This window comes from Pogonomyrmex barbatus, unplaced genomic scaffold (genome assembly GCF_055798465.1).
Source record: "Pogonomyrmex barbatus isolate J1 unplaced genomic scaffold, ASM5579846v1 scaffold17, whole genome shotgun sequence".
Lineage (NCBI taxonomy): Eukaryota > Metazoa > Arthropoda > Insecta > Hymenoptera > Formicidae > Pogonomyrmex > Pogonomyrmex barbatus.
The window spans coordinates 1,814,166-1,835,405 of NW_028297113.1; the positions used below are offsets into that span (position 1 = coordinate 1,814,166).

At 39.2% G+C, this 21,240-nt stretch overlaps 1 protein-coding gene across 11 annotated transcripts in view; it reads left to right on the forward strand.

Moving 5' to 3' along the window:
* LOC105433371 (growth factor receptor-bound protein 14) overlaps positions 1 to 21,240 on the forward strand; it is a 296,179-nt gene that overhangs the window by 93,166 nt on the left and 181,773 nt on the right. For all 11 annotated transcript variants that reach the window (XM_089074244.1, XM_089074245.1, XM_089074241.1 and 8 more), the window contains 5 exons: positions 4,299 to 4,459; positions 5,171 to 5,327; positions 6,857 to 6,987; positions 8,603 to 8,683; positions 8,788 to 8,916. In XM_089074244.1, the coding sequence (XP_088930370.1) occupies positions 4,299 to 4,459; positions 5,171 to 5,327; positions 6,857 to 6,987; positions 8,603 to 8,683; positions 8,788 to 8,916 (659 nt within the window). The remainder of the gene's footprint in view (positions 1 to 4,298; positions 4,460 to 5,170; positions 5,328 to 6,856; positions 6,988 to 8,602; positions 8,684 to 8,787; positions 8,917 to 21,240) is intronic.

Here is a 21,240-nt window from a genome sequence, read left to right on the forward strand (position 1 = left end):
TCTTGATGTCGACATTTTTCACATTACGGTTTTAAAATTCTAGCACAATTCGGCACAACTCTCAAAATAAGTTATTTCTAAAAGTGGGGGGGGGAGGGAGAGGCTAACTTCTAATAGGTCGTGAAAAACCGAAATCGCGCATGTGGACACGAATATCTGTGTAGATAATCGGCAAATTGTTACAAGGGAATTGTTACAACAAAATGGTGGAATAGGATAATATAGTATGTCAGTAGATAAAGACGCGAGTAGGCCAAGGCTGCGGTCGCAACTGCGAAACTTGCGTCATTATTTGATACAAAAATTACGTATGTATGGCTTTTAGCACATTAGAATTTTATTCACATAGAATTATTTAGCACATCTTTAGAATTCCGGTATAATTGATGCGTGTAGTTTCTGGCTTTTTTCCAAATTTTTTCCGAGTTAGAAAGTTACTAACACGTTTCAAAAATAGTTCTGAAATATAAACAATAAAAAGTTAAAGATATAAGATGACTATCTAATGCTTTTAATATATGAAAATTAATTGACATTTTTTTATTCCGATTAGAATCAATTTGTGAATTTTTTTCTTCTCTCTTTCTCTCTCTCTCTTTTTTTTTAAGCAAAACTTTTGAGAAAATGCTAGATTATTGACAAAATTTTTTATTTATGAAATTTTGGGAATCTAAATTGAAGAATCATCGAATTAATAAATATTGTTTTATTGTTTTGGATATTAAGAATAATCATTAGAATTTTAGAGATTCTACTTAGAAAGCTATCAAGTATCTTGAAGATTTATGAAATTTTTTATTTTATCCTCGAGTATTAATAATAGCCATTAAAAATTTTAAAAACATGTTTGGACTAAAACTAGAAATGTAGCTATTATAAAAAAAAATTCTAAACATACAATATAACCACAGTGATTTTTGCATTAATGTTTCAGAAAAAAATATTTTACCCTTTACAAGGAGAATCTATAAATATTATTATTTTAATAGCAATTTTTTTTTAGAATAGCTAAGGTTTTTTTTTAGTAAATAAATAGATATTCTCAAATCTTTTAATAAATATCCTCAAATAAAGAGAAAATATATAAATTTATAATAAACAGTAATACATTAAACATTAATATAGAAAAAGTGTTATAGTAACGAGTAACAAAAAAAAAATAAAGTTATTTTGTTAAACAATCTATTTTACTTTATCATTGTAAGAGTTTATCATTAGGACAGTAGCAGGTGCCATACAGATTCATTCACGTTATCCGGAGATGTCGCACAGAACAGCTGCAATGGCGGCGCTCGACATTATGTGCTTTGCGCATTTACCGCATACCGAGCGATTGCGGGTTAATTAATTGCCGCAATAAACGGTCAACGTGGCCCGCTAATTCGAGAGCATGCCCTCGCACTCGGTGTTATCGTTCCACCGATTAGGCTTATTCTGGATGTCTTGTAGTCCAGATAGAGATTCATTTCACTTATTGCTTGTAAAATGTATAAAATATAAAAACTGTTTTTTTTTTTTATTTTTTTTATTTTTATATATCGTCAAGCTACACTTACTGCATCTTCGTTTATGAGCTTTAATGGCATCCGAAACGAATATTTACAAAATGATGATTTTACATAAATATTATAAATAATATTGAAAAATTACAATCAGATAAATAAATTTATCTGTCTGCAAATTTTGTGATATCTATGAAATGTATGATGCAAAATTTACGATTTTTTATATGAATTAATTAGTTATGCAGTGACAATGAGCATTCATTTTATGAGAGATTTAATTTTTTATTTAATTTATTTATTTTAACGCAAAAATCCTAATTCGATAAGACTTGAACGTCTTTAAAGTTTGAAAGCACACAATTACTCAAATGTGTTAACAATTTTCCAACTGTTATCAATTTAAAAATCTCGAAATAGTCTACAAAGATAATTTGCATTTTCTTATCTTGTAATAATATGAAGAAATGCGGGATTTGAAACAGTCTTAGCGAAATTCGTAAGTCATGAGTGTAGTTGATTTTCTTCTACCGAGTGTCCACATAAAACAGTACACAATAAATTTTTTATTGCTTTTATATGATAAAATTATCAAATTTAATTTCTAAAAAAATTAAAATTTGTTTTTGTCTTTTGGTCTTTTTTCTTTATTTATCGTTTCTTTATTTATCTTTTTATAATATAAGATAATTATAGTTGACTTTAATTCACGAAGGTCAGGGTAAAATAGACTTTATTAGAGAAATGAGAGGCAAAGAACCTTCGGATTCTATTTATGCAATACCTCGCTCGATATCAATTAGATATGTCGCTCTTTCTTCCAATCTTGTCTTATTGGCGCTGCTACTGATCGTTGGAACGATTGCTAATTCTCGATGAATTCGATGGAGACAGTATCGATTCCGCTGGCATACATATATATTCATGTGAGTTTTCGTTGCTGTTGCATCGTCACGATGCCGGATATGGGACAGACGAGCGAGTATTAAGACGCTATTCATCTCTCCAAGGTGTCTTTGCGACATGATGGCTGTAATACTTGCGCGTTCGAGCTAGCCGGAGAATCATCCGATTAGGTCATAAACATTGTGTCGTAAATATTGTGTTGAACGGAAAGGAAATGAAAATAATTTGCAAAGTTGAGATTTCACGCGAATACTATGAAGAAGGATTCTAAGAAAAGATACTAGTCGATAATCTTTAGATAACGGAATGTTATTGATTATGTAAAATTGTTTCACATTTTATATAAGTTTATAATTTTTATAAGAAAATATGTTAGGCTAAAAATTAGATATTTTGTTCTCTAATATTAAATTAATTTCTTGTAGAAAGTTCTACAGAAAAAAATGTAAAGATTTATATAATAATTTATAGTAAGATTACAGTATAATAATATAATAGTTTATAGATAGATTTATAGTAAGATTTATAATATTTAGTAATGTTTGCAATAATGTAATCCGTAACTTTCACTCTATTAAATACACTATATTAATATTTTTTTATGTTATCCATCAATTTTCATTTACAATTCTCAATTCGATCAGCAGAATTGATAAAATTACTCTCCTTACGATTGTTTAAAAAAAAAATTAAAATTATTCTTAATAGATTTTGTTTAAAATGTTTGTATCGTTAAATAATTTTTAATAAAATGATATTTAACGAAAGCTTCTTATTTATTTATTAAAATAAATTCTGTATTTTTCTTGATTTTTATATCGTAAATTGTATGAAACTTTAATGTAACAGAAAAGTTAAAAAGAAATAAAAATAATTCAAATATCTTTTTTATATTCAAAAATAATTCAATTTCTTTTATATATAATCTTCATAATGCAAATCGGCTTACATAAATCGCTGCGATAACGTGGCTCATGAATAATTATTGATTCGGAATGGCATCAAAATAGATCGAGATTCATCGATCATCTTCTGTTTTGAGATATTTGATCGCCCGACGGTTTGTATTGGAAACTTGATATGCGTGGCCCGTAAAAGTCTCTCTTCTGATCAACCAAGTGATCGAATGCGGCGATTCCTCGAATTAGTGATACATATTTTTGCTGGCCTCTCCTCCAGTTGAGCGCTCTGCGAAACGACTCTCCAGTGCAACTTCTTTACGTCGCGTTTGATATATCGCCTGAAGAAAAGGAAAAGGAAGACGGCGCGACAACGCCGGCTAAAATCGCCAGGCGTAAATATCCGCGTTGTAACGGCTCGGCATAAAATCGGCGACTCACGCACTAACGCATCTTGAATATCGCAGCAAATATAGTTACTCATCTACCTTTGTCCCTGTGTGCATATTCAGATATTCAAACGGTATACAGTTACTATATTCGGAAACGCGCCCGAGAACCGCAGCGATTTCACACAGCACGACGTCACACTTTGCCCTTAATGTTCGAACACTTTTTACTTTTCTTCTTTTCTTCTGTTTTCTGGTTTTTTTTCCCTCCCCGCCCTCCCCCCCTTTGTGTCTCTTGATACGAGAGGGGGCCACGTTCACTCATCGATAATGCAGTGGCTCCGTCCCGACCATGTAGACTTTGTGAAGCCCAAGTTGTAAAATAGATCTCTAGTACAGCGGGCTCGCTCTCTTACGCCTCTTTGCAGTATATTAATATATATATATAGAGTAGATATAGAGATTTTTAACGGACTGACATGTGCGATTTTTTTTTTTTTTTTAATTTTTAGTCATGTAGCCCCCCTCCCCCCTTTCCTCTTTTATTTGGCCGCGACGCGCCGTGCCAATCTCTCTCTAGCATCTCTCGCGCTCTTTTACAGATTGGTTCCCGAAGATGTGCTCCTGCCTCGACGGCAGCTCCACGCTGCCGAGTAATCGAGCCGCAAGCTACGAAAGGCTCGGTTCCGATCTCACGATCTTCGAGCTCAACAGCACCAGGAGTCGAAGAAGAGATCGGGATTCGATCGACAGCGAAAGACAGGTAATGTGCTTAAGGTATTTTCGTTTACTTACGATAGATTTTGCATCGATTCTCAACGCTGTGCATACGCTCGAAAAAAATTGAAATATGTATAAAATAGTTATGAATACTAATTGCGTTTAATTTACTTAAAATAAGTGAAATTTATATATCGCGTAAAATGAAAAATAAAATATAGAGCTCGTAAATAAAATAATTAATGCAATATACGCTCCCTTTATAAGGAGGAAGTAAGAATTTATTGTCATCAATTTACTAATTTGTAAATTTATTTTGTTGTATAAAATACGTAAAATGTGAATTATAAAGCAAAATATATATTTACGAGTGTAGTGGAATAAAAAAATTAACAATTGAACTATAATAAAAATTAATCAAGATTAATTGCAAAAGAAGAAGCTATAAACTAATTTAATTATCGATCCATTAATTTGATTATCGATTTAGAAGTATTGCTTTAGATTACTGCTTTGGAAGTCTATTAATAATAACGGCACGTAGTTTACGATATATAAGCAATTGCATTTCATAGATATAAATTTAAGAAAAATTTTAAGAAATTATAAGATACCCAAGATTTTATCTTGTCAAGCGACTGTCCTCATCTGTTATCTCACAATTTAATTCAATTGATCTCTTATTACGAGTCAATTTTATTATGTATTTTAATTCTATCGCATATTTTATCGTTTCTAATGTTTATTTAATTAGGAAGAATTGCGGTTCTACAATAATGATCACACCTTTACAACCGTGGTCGTGGAGAAGAATCTTCGAACTATCGATCTCTGCGAACTGCTTAAAGTAAAAAGAAACACGATCGGCGCAGCCTGGTCGATAATTGAGACATGGCCGAAACTTGGAATCGGTACGTAGCATCATCATAAATATCACCTCACTCGTGCGTTTATCGCGTGACGTTCTCTTCGCATCGTTGCGCGATTATTTTGGGGCGATTATTTATCCGCGAACTCTCCCGGATCTCTCTCGTGAATGTAAGTTAAGAAATTAGTCAGCAAGCACGTTCCTCATGCATTTCTCATGTTCACGCAAGTGGCGATGTGCCATTGACTTTTACTTTCAAAGCGTACGAATTCTCCTCTTTTACGTGATTACTTGCTTCGGATGTTATCGGTCGAATCGTTCATTTGTACATTTTTCATCTTTTGGAAGCGTTAATTATATCCTCGTCTCCATTAACTGTGTACTTTAATTATATTTTTCTTTCTAATTATATGTTCTTTAATTATATTTTTTATCTCTTTTTCTTTTTTCCTTTTTTAATTTTAAGAATTAGAAAAAGAAAAAACATATAAAGCGTAAATTGAATTTAGAGATTAAAATTAATCTACATTGGTAGAAATGGAGATTAGAGAAATATGAATATTTTTTGTACGTTTTATATAATCCACACATATAATTTCATATTTATATTTCTGAAACGCGCATACAATTCAAAGACATACAAATGTGATAAACGTATACTCAAACATAACGGAACATGGAATTTACAGAATTAAACGTTTAATTCGATATCCGAATTGTTATCGGGTTTTAACGATAACGTGGGACGGAGACAAATATGCCCGAATATATATAGGGAAATGCGGAGAATCGGTGGATATTTCGATTATTGGCGCGCGTCGCGCACGGAAGCTATTTGGGAATTTGGGGACAAACAATTTATTTATAAAAATATCGTCGCGCGCGCGAAACGCGCGGATAATTCGTTAGAAAGTTCGAGACGCGCCGATCGTCAGGCTCGGACGAGGTAAACGCAATCAGCGCCCGTAATGTATCGGGGAAAAACTTCCAGTCGTTTAAATTTTCTCTTCACGGCATTGACTCGGAACGAGATCGGAAACGAGATCGGAAATGATGTGTGCGTGAGAGGCGGAGGGGGGGAGAAGGAACGAAGGGGGTTGGAGAGGCCGTAAAGACGGCACAGAGCTCTATAATGCAGCCGAGAATCAATAGCGGGCGAGAAACCTCCAGGAGGTTTGGTGCAGGTCAGAGACGCGACTCGTGTCGGTTGGTGTCTCCATGCGGAATGTTTGTTTAGAGATCCAGGCGAAATATGCTGTTCCAGTCTAACGTGTTTTCCATGAAATCGTTTTACGAAACTTCGTCGTTTGGCGAGATTATCTGCGAGCCAACTGCGCGTGGCTATAAAATTCGCTTGAACATCTATAGGAATATGTTTTTAAGTTAATTATTGTTATAAAAAGTTTGATTTTTTTTAACATTGTTATTATTATTATGAGGTAATTCGATTGATTATCTGTGTGATGAATATAGAATACATGAAAAGTAGTAAAAAAAACTGCTAAATATTATTATCATGTTGATAATAGCAACATATACTTGTTGTAAATAGGATGAGTTTTTCTGTTACAGAACGTACGTTAGAAGACCACGAAGATATCCTCGCTGTTCATAGGGAATTGGAAATGTTCGCTTCGCGGTACGAGAGGAGGTTCTATTTCAATCAGGACTTTTTGAAATACGAAGTATTCATTAAGCCAATGGTAAGATAGAATTCTGTTATCTCGTTTGTTTATTTACTTCTAAAGTTTTTTTAAAATATATAATAAAGTTTTTATATTCATTGATATACTCTTATCGAATGGTAAATATTATTCAATTCAAATATGCTAACTTACCGACTGAACAAATCTGCTATTTAAGCTATAGTTTCAATTGGATTTTAACTTAGATAAATACTGTTGAATAAACATTGCAAATCTTTAAAAAAATCATAAGCTATTTTGTTTCTTATTATTTTTTTATTATGTTGAATAATAAATTTTACTTAATTTGAATGTGTTAATTTACCAACTGATTTAACTTATCAGCAAGTTGCGGTTGGTTTTTGAAGCAACCGACGAGATCAGAGACTGGTTGATTTGAGATAAATTTTTTCATCAGTATTTTTCAATTTGTCCAGAAGATATAAAAATCGTGTCTCTTGATTTGTATTTATAATTTTAATTTTTTCATTTTTATTATAAATGGTCTGATGGTCGAGGAGCATAATAGTATATACTTTTGTGAGATTGTAATTTATTTTATAGATTTAAATATTAAAAATAATGTTTTTTTTTTTTAGTTATCTTCCAATTTACATAATATTCTAAAATAGTTATCGACAGTCGACATTTTTTTAATACTGTGCCGGTATCTGTACGTGTCGGTATGAGAATATTATATGTGAAATTTTCCGACAGATTCCTTGTTTACCGACGAATCGCGAATTTCTAAGCGCGAGAAGTTTTAGAGAAATTGTTAAGATGGCACGAGAAACGCTTTTTCGATATCGGAGAGGCGATGGAGTTTCAAGAATTCGGTAGTATTGATTGGGCATTCATGTCAAATTTTTGCAAGATTTTGCAGAATTGAACGCATAGTTTCGTTTTAAATGTATCGAGATTATATAGGAAATACAAATATTGGAAATATGAAACTGAATAAAATCTCACCAACAAATCTCTTATCATTTTGCTGAAATTTGTAGAAAAATAAAAATAATAATTTTATGACACATAAAAAGATGCTGATTTATCGGTAATTCTTTGGAGATAATTAGACTCATTAATTAATACATTTGAATGGATATCAATTAGCGGATTTGAAACTTAATCAGCTATGGGTTCATAAATCTTGTACCCTCGCCGATAATTGGCCAATTAAAAGATAACGAGCATAGAAACTTGAGGAATGAACGTCGTAATCGACACTTTTTGGAGACTCTTGAAATGATTGTTTCTTTTTTTCTTTTTTCTTTTTTTTTCTTTTTTTTCTTTTTTTTTCTTTTTTTTTTCTTTTTCGTAAACAGAGGATTCTTCGTTTGTGACTGTATGCGTTTCATTGAAATCTTTAAATAGACTCTTAAGTAATACGTGTGTCTATAGAGCTTCCTCGTCGAAATACTTACGAAATACGAGAGATATTTATATTTCCCCGTTCCCGAAATATTTCGGATCCACCTCCGCGTCGCGCTTCTCCCCCCCTCCCACCCCCCAACTTACTCTCGTGAATTTTAGAAACATTTCGGAAATTCCGGTTCCGTCCACCTGATCCGTCCGTTTTCAAAATATAAAAATGACGATACATGGAGATGTCTCCTCCAATTTTTTTTTCCAGCAATTTTTTCCCGCGGACATGATCACGTTTCCCAGCGGGGAGGAGAGGGGCACGTTCACCGACGCCGAGAGCGCGCTAAGGGTGAGTACACGTGCCGATTTCCTGCCGATGCGATCGCGCGAACGAGCGAAAACGGCTCTGACCGAGAGACACGTAAATACACGTTGCTCACGTTCACGTTGCAGAATTACCTGTTACGGGAGGATAGCGAGTGCCCGTACGTATTCAGCATGGTTTGGATGCGAAATGCGAGTTCAAGCTGGAAGAAGATGTACATGCTACTCCAAGGCCGGAAACTCTACACGACAAAGAAAGTGAGTGAATCACATTCTCGTGTTAGTAATTGCGATTTTTATTTTGTAATTTAATTCGTATTACGTGCGATTTTAAATCAATGTGGTATACTTGTCGGCAGACTTTCTCTCTCTCTCTCTCTCTCTCTTTCTCTCTCTGTCTCTCTGTCTCTCTCGCTCGCTCTCGACGAGTTCCTCTTTTAAGTCACGACTCCGAATACGAATTATGAAGCTTTAAACGGTCCGCGAAAGAATTACTCAGCGTTGCTGGCCACTCAATTCAAACGCACGCATTATCTTCCATTTTGCGGCTACAGGCTGACGTCTCGGAATACGGGAAGACGTTACGGTTGTTACGTTACATAAAGAAATACTGCTTCCCAATGTTAATAGGGGAAACACATATTCAGCGCGTGATGATTAATACGTTAACATGGAGCGATGGTGAGTTTCTCTTCTTTTCCTATGCTCGATTATCTTTATGCGATCGCAGTAGAAAATGTAATTTCGCGACGGAGATCGGGTTCTCTGACTCATCGTCGGTGAAACGTTCTTTAAAGACCGAGTAAGCGATTCCTAGACGATAAACGGTCGTCAAGACTCTACGTGCATCGATGCGCATAGTTCTCGCAGGTGTTAACACTTTTCTCAAGGACTTTACGGTGCCCGTCCGTTACACACGATGAGTAGTCAGGACGTATCGCTGGCAATTTATTTGTAAGCCATTAAACGACATTAACATGTAACAGCTGGGACGCTTTTGTAGCGGAAGATACGAGAAAATTGTTACTTTTTTTTTTTTTTTTTTTCCCCGAGCGAAATAAAGGAAAGCTTTATCGAGAACAATTTTATATTATATAAATACGGCATGAAGTTCGAGTAATAAATTTTTGCGACGGTTTAATTTGCTGATGTTTACTTCATTCGCTTTTCTTATCCACGGTATAATAATTTGTTCAAAAAAGAATCCGGATGCGGTTTACAAGACGCGGCCGGCGCGTCCCTTTGGCCCTCGTATTCGCGAAGTGTTGTTTGTTTTCGCGACGCGTCGGTTTGACAGTAACGTTGATGTTCGAATTCAGCCGTCAAGCCAAATTCATTTGCATAATTAACACCGTGCGATACGCCGGCAACGCCTTCGCGGCTCGTTCGATAACCGATACGCGAAGGTAGTCATTTCCGAGATAACTAGCGGCTAGTTAATATACACGGTTCCGGAATTCAGCCCGTGGGCGCGCCGTTTGTTTTAAAATTAATTTTATTCGATTATCGATTACCCGCGCCGCGGGTACGATACCGGTAAGCTGTGCTTCGCCGTTAAAATTGACCGCCGTCGGACGGTCGTTTGGCGAACGTGCTTCCGAGTCGCGCATCATTAATCGCCCCGCATTAAAGCCAGAATCGCATCGGCGGACGCGCGAGCGGGCGATTATCCGAAATATCCGAAAAAAAAAAGTCCATTTGTCACGCACGCGTAAAATGTCGAGTGAGTTACGACCGCGATCGCTTTATCACTGGCCGGTGATACATCTAGTTAAATAGCGCGACGAATAATTACAGACGCACTCGTGTACGTAGAGAGCCCGCGCCGGCCGCTCGGTGAAATATTATCGCTGAATATTCTGCCGTTATCCGCGTAGATCCGATGCTTTGATACACATTTATTAATATGTATTTACCGACGTATATGATATTCGACAAAGTGACCGAATGTGATTTTTCGTCACGCTGCAATTTATTTCCGACGAGCAATTTCACCGAGTCTATTTTATATAGTTATCCTCGTCGCTTTTTTTTTGTTTTTTTTTTGTTTTTTTTTTTTTTTTGTTATAATTAATGGCCGATATTGTATGATCGCCATGATTATCAGTGAGAATCCTCTCGCGAAGTATACATGAGAATGCGGCTCTTCTTTCTTTCTTTTGTTCTCCGCGCGCCGCGCCGAGAACCGGCTTAAAACGCAAGTTGATTGGCTTCGCGCCCATTGGCGTTGGCCACATAAGAACATGATTTAATTATTTCAAGCTTCACCGCTTCTGACGATACCGGTATCAGCGGCTTAACATCTCGTCGGACGAAAGCGTCGTTCCGTAAAAAAACCTCGCCCCTCCCTCCCCCCTCCCTCGTCATTGTTATCGCTTCGCTCCGACACCTCGGGACAAGACCGCAAGTATGTCATTACAACACGAGATACAATCTTTTGGTAGAGGAAAAAAAAAGGGTGAGGCTTATGCAGTGGGACTGGGACACGACAAACGTTCTACGTTCTGACGAGGTCGCTTGCGATTCGTGCTTCTCGATCCTCGATTACAGTAACTCGTATTCCGCGAGTTTCTTCCTGCAAATCGGACTTTACTCGCGGATGCTTGTCTATCATTCTTCTTCAGTTCTCGCTTTGGGCGATTCTTCTCCTGCTGAGTTCAAGGATTTATTTCTTAGAAAGCGAGTTCAGTTGAAATTTTCTGAGGTGTTCAAAACCTGTTTGAAATAAGGATTAATCGCTCTTGGAAAGTTTCTCGTTTCTGTAGTCTCCCTTCGACCAAAACTCGGAGGCGAATAGCCTCGCTCAGTAGGATCGTCTCCCTCTTTCCCCCTCTTTATTTTATGGATGGATTTGGTGATTTTTGCATTGGTGCAATTGTCAATTTTAACTCTTTTTTTTTTTATCATTTTTTCGCCAGTTATTTTTTCCGGCATGTAAGACCCTTCGAGACCAAGCGAGCGAGCGCGAGCAAATATGAACGATTGAGCGCAAACAGTGCCATTATTATACCGGCGATCGCTGTTCGCACTTAGCGAAGCAAGTTGTTCATTCGAGTTCGTTCGCGCTCGCTTGCCTGTGCTCTCCGATCCGACTTCGGAGAGCGAGGGACGCTTACAACGCTCGCACACGCGAAGCGTATCGAGCATTGTATGGATATTCGCGCGCCCGAACTCAATTGTAATCGCAAATTGCGCCACACGCACGGGATTCCATTGTTCTTGAAATAATTGTCTTGCACGTTACTCTTCTAAATCCCGGCGATCAGCCGGGAGGAGGCATAATACCAAACAGCGTTTGGATTTTAGCGTTGATAAGAATTTTATTTCTTTTTCTTTAAATATCTTTATACATAGCTCTTTTCAAACAAGGACAAGCGCGAAGGACAAGGACCTTCTCGCGAGAAGAATGTTAAGAAACGGACTCCGCCAGCGAGGTGGATGGAGGAAGAGAGCGCGAGCTGAGAGGGCACGGGAGTTGATACCGATGCTAAATAATACGGCTTTGGGAGGAGGAGCGGGAGGGAGGGGGAGGGGGAGAATAATCCTCGCTAACCTTAGCGTTCGCACCGTTATTTCGGTTCTCCCGGCTCGAATAATTTATGAACTTCTACCGCAACGGCCTTATCTCGAGCACTCCCGGAGCACGGGTGTATATATCCGTTTCCTCTTAATTTCTATCCCGTGCACTCCGTTTCCCCGGGGGAGGGAGTCATCGGGAGACGTTAACGCCGCGGGACCTTAACGTCAGGTCATCCTTTACGACGGTCGTTCGGTTCGCCGCGGACGAGCCTTGTTTATTGTTCCTCGCGGATGGCAACGTATCAACGGGAGTGCCGCATGTAATATGCACATTCAATATACGTTGATGCACTTCGGGGGGCACGGGGGTAGGGGCTTCGGATAAACCTGCGTGCTCCTCCTATCATGTTCCCGTCCGTGCATACGACGTTAAGGTTATCGATTGATCAAGACTTCCACCTCGTCCACTTTACGCTCGCTACGTCGGATTATCACGGCGATTATTCTAATGACTTTTTTTTAGATAAAAATTGCAATTTTTATTAAATAAATTTTTCAGCGCGTTAATCATCAATATTGTGAATCTCGTGGGAAATGAAATCGCGAAATTAAATGTAGCTGTGTCATACGATTATATCTTTATAAATTGCTTTGTATCGAATAGGAATACTGACGTTTACGTCGGACTTATCGAAAGTCGCGCCGATGTCTGTTTTTTTTTTTATTGCGAGGCAACTCTCGCCACCCTGACGCGCGTTCATCCCCCAGCCCTTACCTCCGCGGTGTGTTCGGTCTCGTCCCCCGCTAACCCCCTTTTTCATTTCCTCCCTCGCAACAGTGGGCGTGGCCCCGTTATCGCGGAAACGTACCCGCGACGACAGGATAATTCTCCGTCCGCTATGTACGATCAATTTTATCGGCAAAAAACTTCCGAGCGAGGGCGATCCGGGGAGGGGAGGGAGGAGAAAAATTGCGCGCGTTTTCTCCGTAGAAATATAAATATTCTTTCGCGCCGGCTATCGGCAAAGCTAAACGAGTTTCATTACTTAACATAATTGCCGTGCAACTGCCGCGAAAAAGTGCCTTGCGAATCGCGAATCGACAAACGAAATAAAATTGCCGACGGGGGGAGCGGGAGGGGAGGTATTTTACGACCGCGACGGTCCACTCTTCCAATTTGTCCCCTTACTTTCTTCTGTAAATTTATCGTAAGTACGGTGTAATTGCATTAACACGTGATCCGGCAGCGTGCCGTTAAGTCCCGAGGGAAGTGGCCGATCGTAGATAGATCCTTGGAAAAGTATTGCGAGTCTTGTCTTAGTTTTTCCAATATCGTTGGAAATTGGCAGAAACATTAATTTGGGAAAATATTTAATAACAAGGTTATTAAATGTTAACAAAGAAAAATAGTGATGGTGAAGGTGAATTAAATAAAACAACCATTATCCTTCAAAAGATATACATATATATATTTTTTTTTTACTTCTGAGATAACTTTTCTTCTTGAAAAGGTTTATTTCAAGTTTAATTTTTGAGTTATAAATGGAAATAGTTTTATGTATTTCGAGGTTTGGATACAGGAGATAGGCAAGAGCGGCGCAATTCGTGGAACGACTGCTGCGATCAGCTGATCGACATCCCCGTTTGGTTGTGAATTGCGCCGTCCTTGCCTACCTTTTGTATCCGACCCATGATATGCTAAACTATTTCTATTTATAACTATAAAGAATTAAACTTGAAAATAAGCTTTTTCAAGAAGAAGTTATCTCAGAATACATCTTTCGAAGGATTGAAATAATTGTTTTAACTCACTATCATTCTTTTTCTTTATTAACAAATCTTGTTATTAAATATTTTCCCGAATATACTAATACTCGAAAAAGAAGTTTCAGAAATATGTCTCTTGATGGTTAAGTGGTTGTTTTGACTCACCCTGTATACAAAGATGGAATAAACTAACTTTAACTTGTTTCTGGATTGATCTTTTCTCTTCGTCATATATATATATATATCAGTTTCACCATTCGCTTCAATTTTTTTTTTTACTCGGGTCTCATGCAGCGACACCCACGGTAGACAATGAGATTATGTAATGGGATAGCTAATCCTCAGGGTATTCCCTCGCCGCCGTCAACCCGATCGACGTCACAGAGCGGGCCTTGACGCCGTCAATCTCGATTTACACGTAATATCAATCGCGCGCCGAACGCACGTTCGGAACGGGCCGATAGATAATTTCGATTAACCGATAATGGCACGATCGCAGGAAGCGAATTGGATTCAGGGTAATCACGGGCTGCGTATTGATATGTATACGCTCGTAATTAGTTGCGTAATAATCTGTTGATTTCGCGCTGTGTACATGCGTTCGTGTCTTATAACGCGAGCGCCCTCCCCCCTCTCTCTCTCTCTCTCTCTCTCTCTCTCTCTCTCTGCGCGAGAGGCAAGAAAGGTGGCCGCTTTTATTGCCGCAAACGTTAACGATCACAATTGTTCTCGGACCGTCATTACTTACGCGTTACTTACACCTCGCCGAGAAAGATGATCACCGCCCGTGTGCCCCTCTCTTCCCTTCCCTCGCTTCTTCCACTCACTCGCGCGGTCATAAAGAACACATTTCGCAAGACATAAATTGTGGCGTACGATATTAGCGTTAATGCGCCCGTCGCACAAAGCACAGTGTTGCGTTTTTAGCGTTAGATACGGACGTCGTTATCTTCATTATCGCCGATTTTCGCAACTCGTTTATCTCTATTCTCATTACGCGCGATATATATTTTTCTTGCGTTTATCCATATCTGTGAAGGAGCGTAGCTGAGTTTCTAAATTTATAATATATATTTCATATATATAAATTATAATTCAGTTATATAAATTAAATTAAATTATATATATATATATATATATATGTAAACTTTATTATTAAATTATATGTATACATGTATTCTGAGTTTATATAGTAATATGTTTATATGTATTTATTTTTTTTATTTATTTTTTGCAAGTACTTTTTTAGATATACATTTTAAATACACCTTTGTTAGAACGGGGAATGTATTTTTTTATGTTTTTGGATTATAATCTCTATTCTTTGAATTTCTTTTGGCTGTGCTGTGTTACTAGGCACGTACTACACTTTGGTTGCGCCGTAATAAACGCGCATTCGGTGGCATAAATGTAATTCGGTTTGTGCGAGTAAATTGTCTGCGATAGTTAGAGGTATACATTGTGCGGTGCACATCGGCCGTGCGAAGAGATACTTGGGTGTACTTTGTCTCCAGTCACGCGCCGTTCAAGATCAGTGTCCTGTCACGGAACCCGGAGACCTCCATTGTTCTGTTTATCGTCTCATCCGATTCCTGCGGGCCCCTCGGGGCCGTAACTTTGGGCCGCGCTTTCGGTCCATTCACGAAGTTTTCCGCAGCTTCCGTCGTAATCGAAGTTTCGGGGTATAAGCGAGCTGGGGGAGGGGGGGGCCGGGGGGGGGAGGGAGTATCTTGTATCTCACGGGGAACGTTAACGGCGCCGTTACGAAAGATAACGATGGCTGATTTACATAGAAGGGTTGGAACTCCGGTCGTTAGAGCTGCTAGACGCGCTAGCGATCGCTCTGCATTTATTATCGACTCTCAGCGACGACGACGACGACGACGACGATGCCTGCGAGAAACGCGGCGACGTCGCGATGTCGCGGTTGCCTCGCGCGAGAGGAGCTTTTTACGCGGGACCGCCTGCGAAAGCCGGAAGACGATTCTCCAGAGTGGAAAGCCGAGAGCGGAGGGATGTCGGCGGCAGCCCGAGGAAAAAGGGGCTGACTGACGGTTTTCCGCGGCAAACAACCGTGACTGATGATCCGTGAATGAAGCGCGATACGCAGCCGCGCAAAGGTCCCGTTCTCGCAAAAAGACCGATTCGATAATTAGACACGCTTCTGCATCATGAATTGAATTCTTCTCCGCGAGGATCGAGCGAGAATCGACGGTGTGGAATCGATCAGCGATTGATTTTTTTTCCCGTTTTCTCCTTTCCCTTTCGCCTAACGTATTTGTATTATTCAGGTCATCAAATTTAGAATATGTCAGATTTTTATTGAATATATATATATATATATATATATATATATATGCGCAAATTATTTTGTTTTATCTTAACGTATATGATAAACTTTTTAATTATACAAAATAAAATAAATTAATTATAAAATAATTTTTAATAATATAAAATTTTCTTAAATTAATATCTAAATATTTATTAAATAATATGTAAATGGCATACTGTGGTTATTTTGATCTTACGTATATTACAATTTCCATATCGGCAATGATTTATTTTTCTCTTTTTTAAAAATTCCCCCAAATATTCTTTTTTTTTTCCAACCAACTAGTCGTATTCAAAAGAGATACAATCGCCCTCGCTATTCATTTCATCCTCGTTGTTGTTCGGGCGCCACGCGAGTGATTCTCACTCCAGCTTTACTCTTCCTCGCAATTAACGACGGAACCGTCCACCGACCGAAAAAGCTGAAAAGAGCCGGCGAAAGAGCTCTCGTTGTAGAAGCGCGGAGAGGGGGGTGGTCCATCCCGTCGGCGACCTGGCCGTGGCTCCTCTTCCGGAAGAGCGAGCCGCTTGATGGATTACGTCGACTAACGGCCATCGTCTGGACGCGTTAGATTAGCCGCGGCAACGAGGGCGGATCTTCCGTTGCCGGTAACCAAGACCGATCATCTCTCCTTATCTGTCTCTCTCTCTCTCTCTCTCTCTCTCTCTCTCTCTCTCTCTCTCTCTTTCTCTTTCTCCCTCTAACCGATGAATGGAAATCGAGGTGGATGGCCCGTGTCAGTAAACTGGTTCTTCCTCGCCGCGCTCAATCATAAGCTCACTTATTTTCGTATGGTGGAGTTATCGAGGCACTTAACGAGGCTTATCTCGAATAAGAGGGACAGAGATAGAAAGAGAGAAAAGCCTCTCGGCGCATCTCCGCCGATGAGGAAATGATACGCGAGTGTAAGACGAAGTCGGTCTATTAATGGGCATAACTCTTTGCATTGAAATGGAATGAAAAATTTTTGAGCTCGACAATGTAATATTAAATTTATTCTATATTTCTCTTACATAACATATTATACTTGTTTACGTGATTTCGCTTGTTTTATTTTATTTAAGAGCAAGATAAATGTATTATCGATAACATAAATAAAAAATGTAAATGCGAATTAATATTAATATCAATTAATATCAATTAAACAAGTATCAATTGAGCAGGATACTAATAGCATAGTTAAAGAAAATATTTTATTAAATTTAAAATATTTTATTAAATATTAAAAATTAAGAATATTAAAAACATATTTAAAATATTAAACATTAAATATTTTAGAGAATTTTGCGATCGATTTATAAAATCGATCTTTCCAGTAGAAGAGTTTATACACTTTATAAAACAGTGCAAAGAGAGAAGGGGGGTGAATGGGGGAGTATTATCATACTGGATATCTTCAATTTTAATTTAATTTTAACACCTCTTTATTTAATGAGCAACTTTCCCCGATGCGATCTCATTTATCTTGCAATACTCGGAGCAACGAAATATTCCAGCGAGACAGATTGGGTAGATCGTTACGTGTGCTATGCATCGGATCGCGCAACGGACAACGGCGTCGGCGTCTGTGAAAAGTGAGCCCCGAAGCGCTCCGAGAGTCGGAGAAGTGTCATCGTTGTCGATGTTTTATCGCACGGTATCCACCGTATTATAGAGAATAAATTCCGTTGCAGTTGCGTGCCCGCTCGCGCGCGCGCGCGCGCACGTACTCGCATCCGGAGTAGAAAAGCGGGTTAAATTCCTTGTGAAACACGATAAGCTTGCGCACCGGTATATTTTCCGAGCGGACGAAGTGGAGAGTACTCCCCCCCCCCCCCGGTTCACCCGCGAACCCTTGCCGACGTAAGGGAGGTCACGTGTCACGTACACGGGGCAGCCGTAAATACGCGGGACGTCCCGTGCGAGATTCTTGGAGAATTTCGATTTCCTGCTCGATGAACATGATCGGCCATGGATGGATTCAGATTAGGCCCTGTAATTCCGGGATTATTCACGGAATTAACTCAATGTGTCTCGTTTAATCAGAAATTCAAGGTAATGATTGATGACCGTTGATTTATATACTATTTCTTGCTGTAGCACCTTCCCTGCTATTATCATCATTCTTTCTTCTCTCACAGAGAAGAGAAGGAGTTTAACCACTAGCTTAACAACTAACACAGGTACGGTTAAGCGTGCACTTAAAGTCGTTTCGCTCCCCTAAACTCGCCTTTAATGGCGCTCTTTTTCTCGTAATGCCTTCCTGGAGCGACCCTTCGTGCACTATTAGTCCCTGAGAAGTCCAGCTCTCTTTCTTCGCGGGTGGGCAGGAGAAGGGAGAAGAAAGAGAAAGAGAGAAAGAAAGAGAGCTCTCCAGGTTTTTTGTTATTATCTACTCAATCTTTTTCTTATATTTCTTCCTTCCTCTATTTTACGCATACGGCACAATCACGCATGATCACGCAAATCGTATCCTATTTCTATCCCCGAATCGATAGAATTAATCCCGTAATGCGTTTGTTTCTACACATGCGATTTGTTCTCTGAAACACAATTTTTCTTTCTATTCTATTCCTATACAAAGGCAAACATTTTAATTTATATTAAATTGAGGATTTTCCGAAGGAAGCTCGTCGTAATAGGGCTTTAGCCCCGTAAGATTTATTCCAGAAACAGAGAGAAACGAATCCTACGAATTACACAGGAGTCTTTTCGGTTTAGCGCTACTCGATCTCCTTCGTGTGCCTTTGCCTTCTTATTTAGCTGGAAAAGATTTTCCTCGGCGGCGTGACTCGCGCATCGATAATGTGCATCGCGCGCGCGCGCGCGCGAGATTAATAACGGCGACGGCGTAACACTCGCAGAAACACAGCTGCGTTTATTGTGTGCAGCACGCGACGTGCACGCGTCAGCTGTCAGCGCCGCTATTCGTAGCGCGAAGTCAGTACTCGGTACAACGACCCTTTACGTGTCATCGCTGAAAGGACTCGTGCGCGCGCGCGCGCGCGCGCGCGCGAAAACGTTTTGAGGGTCCATTTGTGCCGGATGGATTCGTTGCTGGACCGGTTTCTCTGAATGGCGCTCGGGTGGCGAAGAAGAACGTGTTGCGACGTGTTGCCAGTTAACAAATTCAGTTAACATAATCGCCCCGTGGCTCTGCCACGAACGGCGAAGCCGGTTCGACGAGTCTCCGCCGGCAGATAGATCATTATCGAAATTCGCGCGAAAGAGTATCGATTTACGATGTCGCGCCGTTAAGGAGCAAATTAACTCGCCATTCTAATTATTTCGTCGAGAGGTTTACGATATGGATTTTAGATTTTAGAAAATCGATTATTTTATCATGTAAAACAGTAAATAAAAATTAATTGGAGAGCTTCGAGCGTACGATTTTATATACAATTTCGACACTTGTTGTACGTAACACGGATACGTTGTTCGTCTTAACTTTAGCATTTAAGGTGAAAATGGCTTTCATAATACGCGAGGGACGAAAGAGATCGATTTTTTTTCCAACATACTGCCCAACTCTCTCCTCTCTATATTCCCTTAAATTCCGTTCGCGGCGTTAACGGGGTTGATCCGCTTATGGAAATTTCCAACGAAACTTCCGTAATCTCATCGCGCCATGGAGACAAACGACTGGTTTCCATCCGAACGAAAGATACGGAATTTCCGTGAGCGCAGCTTGAAGAGCGACGCTCTCTCTTCTCGGTCTATGGACTTTGGTTGGAGAGCAAAGAAAAAAATTCTTGACGTGCAACTTGGTCCACCGCGTTGCGACGCGGCTTCGCGCGCGCACGACGTCGCATTTTGTTATTCTTTGTTCTTGTTTTTGCAACAGGAAACGCTTACTTATTTGCCCTTTCCCTCTTTCGTCCCTTTTCAATTATCCCGGCGGCGTTAGCGTTTCGTCGCGAACGTGCCTATTAGTCTGTCTCCCGTTTGGGAAAATATTAGCAATAAACCGTCGCGTCTACGTCCATTCTCAAAGCGGCGTAATTTACGGCGGTTTCGCTGATAATTATCGTTCGTTTCGCGGACACGCGGAATTACGATGAAATTGGCAATCGACCACGCGTGGCAATATCTCCGCTCGTGTGCACGCAAATGCGTATCGAGACTCGACCGTCAAAAGGGCGCGGCAGCGGTCTTTTTTTCCTCTCCCCCCCCCTCCTTTTTTTTCTTTTTTTAGACACGGATAATCCTCCCTTTTGACGCGTGTTTTCCGAGCTGGTGCCTCGACACCCGAAAAACGAAAACTGCTGATTACGACACGGCCGCTAACGATCGCCACGAGGCGAGCTTACGTCATCCACGAAAATTTATCGACGTTTTCTCATCGACCCGATTGGTCCCTTCACGCTCAGCAGCGCGTACGGCGATTTTACAGCAGCCGATAATTATCGAAATTCACCTTATCCGGGGGGGGTGTAGAATAATAATTGTTTACGAGATCAATTACTGCCGTGCCGAGGTATTTCTATGACGAGTAGCGATTTAACGATAGTGTTTTATTTACGAACAGTAAGCAAAATTTCATTATTCATTTTTTGCGTGATTTTTTTTTTTATATTTATATTTTTTTTTATATATTCGCATACACTTGTTGAGTTATTTTACATTTGAGGATTTTCTTGATTAATTTAAATTAAAATTTAATTTTCTCTTAAAAATAACAAATGAACAATAATATCAGGCGTTTCTGAGCCTATTGATGTAAGACAATTTTCTGATGAATGTAATTTTTATTACGCACAAATTAATACTAATCGAAGTGTTTATAAATGAAAAGTGATATACGGCTTGTCTGGAATATATACATGGTGTCCAACAAAGTTACCCGTCAACGACAGATTCCGTTGAAACATTCCAGAGACAAAAACTCTCGTGTGAAGGAAATGTCGAGGCTTTAGCAATACTAATTTATTAATACTATTTCACACACGCATACACCCAAGGCTAATTAGATTAATTAATCTAGT